The sequence below is a fragment of the Branchiostoma belcheri genome, unplaced genomic scaffold (assembly GCF_001625305.1).
Source record: "Branchiostoma belcheri isolate BF01 breed outbred unplaced genomic scaffold, Haploidv18h27 scaffold364, whole genome shotgun sequence".
NCBI lineage: Eukaryota > Metazoa > Chordata > Leptocardii > Amphioxiformes > Branchiostomatidae > Branchiostoma > Branchiostoma belcheri.
This window is the reverse complement of record NW_017803981.1, coordinates 86,435-94,311: the sequence shown is the minus strand read 5'-3', so window position 1 is coordinate 94,311 and position 7,877 is coordinate 86,435. Positions and strand designations below refer to the sequence as shown.

The 7,877-nt window shown below is 40.3% G+C and overlaps 1 protein-coding gene across 1 annotated transcript; it reads left to right on the top strand.

Moving 5' to 3' along the window:
* The first annotated feature begins 77 nt into the window (after positions 1–77).
* LOC109476191 lies at positions 78–1,463 on the top strand. Its single transcript, XM_019777077.1, has 4 exons — positions 78–139; positions 394–510; positions 635–907; positions 1,390–1,463. Exons 1-4 carry the CDS (start codon positions 118–120, stop codon positions 1,395–1,397), a joined length of 420 nt encoding a protein of 139 aa, XP_019632636.1. The 5' UTR covers positions 78–117; the 3' UTR covers positions 1,398–1,463.
* The last annotated feature ends 6,414 nt before the right edge of the window (positions 1,464–7,877 follow it).

Genomic DNA, 7,877 nt, shown 5'->3' with positions numbered 1-7,877 from the left:
CAACCTGATGACTTTATGTAGTATTCGCGGTTTACTCAGACACATGCACTTTTCTTCTGTTCTTTTTTGCAGCGTCCTGAAGACTTTGTCGTCAGTACCGCAACGGAAGCTACATGTATGATCATGACAGACCTTACAGGTGCGTAAATGGCTTACTAATACCAGTTTGGCATTTTAGATTTCTTGTGGTAAAGAGAATGCTTGGCTTTCCTACAGTACCATGCCGTCTGTTTACTGCTTTTAAATATATGATTAGCACCCAAACGCAAAAAAAACACATGAAGTTAACTAACCTTGTATCTCTGTATATTTGTCACTCCTGGCTCCGTGTTTTCTATATTGTATTTTCCTTCACCGCTAAAAAACTATCTCTGAAAAAAATGTAATTTTCAGCCGAACCTCAGCATGACACGAACCCGTGGTCACGCTGCTGTATGTGGATCGTGCGTTGCTGTGGGAGGGCAGCAGCATCCAGAGGACAGGAATATCTCTCGAAGGAGAGTGGCCAAGGTATTTCAAAATTACTCTTTCTTTATGTAACAACTCTGCTAACTTTGAAACTTCTAATCAGACGCCGAGTTTTGAATCTCATATCAGAGATAACAATATATGGTCCGTTTGTTCTCTTTTTTAGGAGTTTTAGGTGTTCGCAAATACTTCTTCTTCATAAAGGAGAATGTAAGCTCCAACTGGAAAGATCTGTCCTTTCATCTTGGGTTTAACACAGCAGACGAAGATAACATTTCCGGCAGAAACCGGGACGATAAGGATCGCTGCATGGACATGCTGAAGGAATGGAAGAAGAAGAAGGGAGACGCCGCTACCATAGAGGTCCTGACGGAGGCTCTGTCAGAGGCAGGGCTGCAGAGCGTCGTGGATGGTTTGAAGAACAAATTCACCGATATCGGTAGGCTCTTATAATCAAAGAGGTCTATAGGCATTGCTTGTTGAATGTCAGGCGAGAAATATAGTCTCCACCAGACTCCATTGCAGGCTGAATGAATAGTAGAAATCGGCCGAAAAAAAATGGCAACTACCCTGGAAAGCTAAATTCTTTTTAGGTTGATTTTTATAATTTATTCAGCCTCCAATAGAGTACGTCAACTTTAGTAGTATTAGAGATAACCAATTTCTTTTCTCTGTATGTCACCCTCTGTACCTAATTTACCTTGGGAATTTCAGTTTTAATTCCCTTGCCCCTATCGTAAATACCTTGACAATGGGATGTGGAGGAGTCAAATTTAAAGAATCTGACAATAACTACTGTGCTGTAAAGTTAACAACTTACATTTGCTACATGCCACTTGAGTTTGTCTGCATGTTTGTAACATTGTTTTTTTTTGCGTTTCTAATACTCATGTAAAGTTTGCACTTTGTTCTTTTCTGCAGTAACGTAGAAACCATGAGCTGCGGTGACACGTGAAGGTACAGTGAGTGAAACCTACAAGATCTGACAACAGCACGGGCCTGTAGAATTATACGATATGCTAAAATGATATTATAACTAACATGATGAAGATAATAACTAACATATATCAGCAAAGGGCCATTTTAGTTACAACATATTACTTACTAACGTAAAGGAACGAGAAAGAGAAAAATGCAATATTATAATCGAATCTTGTACATATAGTAAATAATAACATTGATTTTTAATTGACTTTTACTAAAAATAAAAAAAGCAAACGTTGCTGGGGAATAAGAGTATGTGGCATTTGAATTTAACTTTAAAAGATAAAGATAACCATGTATGTAAATATAAGATGTCCCATGCGTCACACATTTGTTATTTTACACTCATTTTGGCTAAGGATGTTCTAACTAATTTGTAATTTCTACTTGGACGCTTGTTCCGTTTCATTATCAGTCAAACGTATCTAGAAGAGAATCATCAAGAAACAGAACAGTGAAAAATGGAAGCTGTAGTTTATTAAATAATGGCAATGATATAGGAGTTGACATTGCTCTATGTACGTGTATAAAGTAATCTAAAATCAATCGTAGCTACAATTGAGTGTATTAGGGATTTTCATTCTTACTACTTACATTCGAAGCTGGTCTGGTAACTGGTGCTGTATTTGTCGATCTCACGGCCGCATACGACACAGTTAACCATCGTGCCCTCCTCACCAAAGTGGCCCACATAACCAAGAACACCAAGGTGGTCCGTATCATCGAGTCGCTCCTGACAAATCGCCGATTCTTTGTTGAAATGGACGGAAAACGCAGTAGGTGGAGAACACAGAAGAATGGCCTACCCCAGGGTTCAGTGTTAGCTCCGATGCTCTTCAACATATATACCAATGACCAGCCGACTTTCAACAACATCCGGAGGTTCATCTACGCAGATGACCTCTGCCTGGCAACCCAGTCGAAAAGCTTTAAAGTCATTGAGAAGCGACTTGAAGACGCCCTGGAGTCCTTATCAGGGTACTACAGAACGTGGTTCCTGAACGCCAACCCGGGGAAGACCCAGGTCTGCGCATTCCACCTCAATAACCATGCAGCATCGAGAAAACTCAGAATCACCTGGGAGGGAAAAGAACTCGAAAACACCCCACACCCAGTGTACCTTGGTGTCACCCTTGACAGGACTCTGTCCTTCAGAGAGCACGTCACCAAGCTAAGGAAGAAGGTGTCTGCCCGTAACAGCCTTCTCTACAACCTGGTAAACTCCAGCGTGGGGAGCGGACCCCAACACCCTCAAGCAGACAGCACTGGCTTTGTGNAAGCACACAGACATCTGTCTGGAGACCTCCTGCATGTTGTTTACAATGTCATGAACAAGTTCGAGAAGCTGTGTCTCACATGACCTTCCGGTCGAAACCGTTTTGTAGCTGATAGAAGAGATCATGCTGTTCCGCATGCTTCATCAGGCTACTACAGATAACATGTTCCATTAACTTAGAAGCAATACAGGTTAAGCTAATAGGTCTGTAGTTTGCTTTATCGTACCTTTGGCCTTTTTTAAAGATCGGAGTCACGTTTGCGTGCTTCCAGTCATCGGGGATTTTACTTGTTAAGAGTGATTTTTTAAATATTCGTGTCAAGGGATCGGCTAGCTGTTCAGAGAGTTCTTTAAAGATTTTTGGACTAAGGCCATCAGGGCCAGCAGCTTTTGTCAGACTCATGTCAAGTAATGAAATATCTGTATCTGTAAAGCCGGTATAACCGCCTTTCGGCGTGACACATCAGCTTCGCAGGCACGCGGCGCGGCGGCAGCAGGCTACATCACACCGATCGACTTGTTACACCTAGCCCTTGGACATCTAACTCTAGACATTGTTTAAAGCTATCTAATGACAATGCCCCTAGTGTACTTGGTGACAGCGAGTTCCACTCTGCAATAGTTCTAGGAAAGAATGAATTCTTGAACGCCTCAATCCTTGGTTGATAACTCTGGTACTTGAAGGCATAGCTATTTCTTGTTCTTTTCTTAGCTGGTTTGTTAGTCATTTTGTACATATAATTCTCTCAAGGTAGCAACGCCCACGAAATTAAAAGTAGTTAAAGTAAACAAACAAAAAATGTAATCCTAAGGATATAATAAAGTATGCAAACAATTCAGATCCTTACCAATTATTATGTAAACATATTCATAACTCTGCGAGCCAGAAACAATGTGTAACTCTCTGGGAAGAGAACAACATTGAAGCATTTAGAGTAACCAAATACACAATTACAATGTTTTCAATACAAAGCCATCCATCTCTACCTTGCAACAAATCTGGTAGAAACTAATACATGTAATCACTGCAATAAAAAGCACACAACCAACTACCTATTGTTATTGTAATGTTGTTGGAACCATGGAAGTATTTTGGAGAGAAGCCGAGCATCACACACAACATTATAGTATATCCGAGATTCAGTCGTGATGCTGTACTTCCTGACACTGGCTTTCTTCAGACTGTTCCCCAGCTTCTTCGTCATTGACCCTAAAGAGTTGAAACCGCTGCGAATCCGCTGATAGCCCTTCGTCTGCGAAATATTCGAATGTTATCGTCAACCTCATGCGCACGCATATTCAACACATTTTTTAAAATAACCTTTAACTTCCTCATCTATGTACTTATTATGAACTAGAGTTCCACGACCTCATACCTTCGCCAAATGATGTTAGCTTTTATGATTAAGAAATTATATATTAGTCTCCCTTATTATGCAAATAGGATCCTCAATTGCATGAATTATATCTGTTGATCATATTCTCCACCAAAAGACAGTATTATCTTAACAAAGAATGCCATGATGACATTTTCTCATAAATTATGCAAATGAGGTCCTTATCTGAATAAGTTATGTTTAATTATGTTCACCTTAACTTAACTTTCTAAACACCCCAAGTATAAAAGTCCAGGCAGTTACCACTATGCAATTATAATATTTTCTCATTAATTATGCAAATTAAGTCTTCATTTGCATAATCGATATCTGCCTGTGTTTCTCTCATTCTTAATAACATGTCACAAGCTTAAACTTCCTATTATGGAATACAGCTGATAAATAGAATTTCCTCATTAATTATGCAAATTACATCCATATTTGCATAATTGTAATATCATTATGTCAAGCATCACTCAAGCTACCTACATACCAAAAATCACGATGATCCATCAATCGGTTCTTGAGTTATCCCCCTTTAAACATTTGTCCATTAAACCCCCCTGCAGTTCTAGAGCAAGCAACAAGGAGGCTCAAACTCATGTCACTTTATCCCCAGCACAAGAGCTATCTACCATCTAAATTTCGTCACCCTAGCATGTCTGGATCATCAGATATCAAAACCGAAAGTTCAGCTGCAGTACCATGACAAGCCGCCAGGTGGCCCAAAATCTAATCATTTTGAGGTCTCATCAAGACCTACCCACCTACCAAGTATCAAGACAATCCATCAAGACCTTCTCAAGTTATCGTGTTGACAGACAGACAGACACACACACACACACACACACACACACACACACACACACACACACATACACGAACGCCCCTGAAAACTTCTTGGCGAAGGTAATAAAGTAGACATTAGGTTCACATATGCATAAAGTTATATACATAGAGACTACAACACGATGTAACGTTATATTTCGTATCACCCAAGGTACCAGCCCGTACGCTTTATATATTTAATATTTATCTTTGGGTTGGTGTCGGTCTGGTACCTCGGGTGATACGGAATACACTGTGTTGTATTCTATATTTATCGTACAACGTCAACAATAGAGACAAATGAGACCTTCGGAGTCAGACTCACCAGACGTACTTGTAGCTTCTCTCTCGAGTTTGGCGGGCATTTCTATGGCCTGATCCAAGGTGATGGCTTGAGAGGAATCGAGCTGTTGTGTGGCGTACACAGACATGTCTTTGGGATCAGGGTGTGCAAAGAATTCCGGTTTCTGCAAGTCAGCAGAATAACAAGCATATGAGGACCAGTGTAAGCTGATTTTGTTCACCTCCAACACTTTAAGCTAGAAAAAAAAGCAAGCATTAAGAATTAATGAGTAACCTATTGACGAGTATATCACCTGCTTTACATTTGTTTACTTGATGTAGTGTAGCTCGCTTACCCGCAGAGCAAGCTTAAACTTGCTTGAGTCCTGGGAATTTTCCAAGGAGGTGAAGTACATTCCGGACTCCTTAAACCGCAGTACAACATAGGTACCGCCGTCAACAGGTGTTGTACTGGTGTAGTCGTACACGAGCACTGTGGCTGAAAGAAACAATAAAATTCAAGTGGAAAATCGGGTCAACTTAGAAAAAAAATGGATATTTACAGTTATTAGCAATAAATTTTATAAGTTTCTGTTTTGGCTGAAGTCACGGTGTTTGAGGGGATCGTAACTATAATGAACATAGAAGCACATGGATGATAACGGTTTGGTGCATTTCTATATTGCCAAATTGGACCAGGACAATCACTAGCAAGACAAACATATTGTAGTAATCCGTAACAGTTTGTTAGAGAGGCCCGCAGCATCACTATATTTAAGAACATGTGTCGGGCCCACCTGCTCACACAGCAGAAGCACCAGTTGACCCGGAGACGTGGCCCCAGATACGAGAACATTCTGGCGGCTAGAAACCGCATGAACTGTATCTAGTGCTAAATGGACTGATATACTAGTATTCTAATCTATGCTGTTTTAGTACCCTTATACTTATTTTTATATACTTATACTAGGTTTAAATGTGTGTCTAGTTTGTGTGCTTGTGATTGTTTTGTGTGTGGGCCACAACACCAGCCCCCCGCTGCCTGTGGCCCACGAGTATTGTACTTGTTTGCAATCCTAATAAATCAAATCAAATCAAATCAACTGATCCAGTAGTAGAGTTTTAATTTTCTTACGAATATTGTAGTAAAAATCGTGCGTTTTATATGGGCCTCATTTTTGTCAACGGATTAGTCAAACTTGTCAGGCGTACACGTAGGCCCACTGGATTGGTACATGTAGAAGACGAGAACGAATAGCTGCGATATGCCATAAGACAAAAGAAGTGCATGAACGCCCCCAAAAAGTCCAGTCGTAGAATTCGCTAAGCCACTACCCCCTTACCCCTAGGTTTGTCCTCTGCAGACAAGTTGATGGTACGGAACACATGTGTCCTGTACTCCGTCGGTTCGTTATTCTTCATTTTCTGAATAAGGTAGCCCTCGTACGGTGGGTACTTGTTCTTTATCTCACGGGGTTCTCCATCACCATTAAGTAGTATCGTCTGAAAAATAAGGTATCAAGCAATCAATCAACCAAATGGTTTATTGTGGCGACTCAAAACAACCATACAGTGGCGGCTTTTTATAGCTGAATTATAGTATGGCATTACAAAGAGAGAACATTTACACTTAATTTATGCTATTAATACTAATCAATACAACTTAAAATGCCTTACGTTAGGCCTGCGCATATACACATATTAAAACCATTTCATTAAATTGTTAAAACATATAAATACATCAATCTAGCAGGTAATCATGGTAGATGGGCAACACCTGTGCGTGTCATGTCTCATTAAGTAGATCAACCAGGGGAGGGACCAGTGAATGAAGCTTCCATTGGAATTCTATGGTGAAACCATTAGAAACAAGCACTTAAAAACACATTTACTTTTATTCCAAACCTCAAGTCTTTACCCCCACTGCAAGGCTGAATTTGTCAGGTTTCTTTTGGTACAAATAGTGGAAGTTCGACTCCTGCCTGAGTTACAGCCCAAATACTGAAATCGTGGGTACTCAAAGTGGCCTTAACCCGCATGCGCTTACACTGGTCCCTCTCCTTACAGGTAACGCAACAAGGTAGATGAGTAAAAACTACCCCCCTGGCTGATCCACTGAGGGGTGTGATCATATTCCCCAAAGATGAAACTCATTGATTGCCCCCTTGGGAATTTAGAGCTACGCTTATACCCTACATCTGGCCCCTATACTGGAAACATGTACACTGATCACTGTGGCAGTATCACATGACATTTAGCAAATTTCACAGGGGTCTGTCTATTCAAAACTCTGTACAAGTACTTACCATAGTCTGTTCTATCAGTCTGATGTGAAATTGGAAACATTTCAATAGACTAGTTTTCTTTTTTTCAAACTTTTAAACAAGGTACCTCACTATACAATACCTATGAAAACCCCCAGATTTACACATATACAGCTCAGACTAAACAGCTGGAATGCCCCTACACACACCAAATCCTTTTTACTTTCGCAGAAAACACTGTCCTGTGTCATATCCATATCAAATCTAGCAATATCTAGTCTTTTTTTTGTTTCCTATGAACACTAAAAATGACTATTTCTCTGGCCCGGGTTGGGGGGGGGGGTAGTATGGCACATTTTGATAGACAGCTTTTAATTGACAAAAAGTACTATAGCAAAA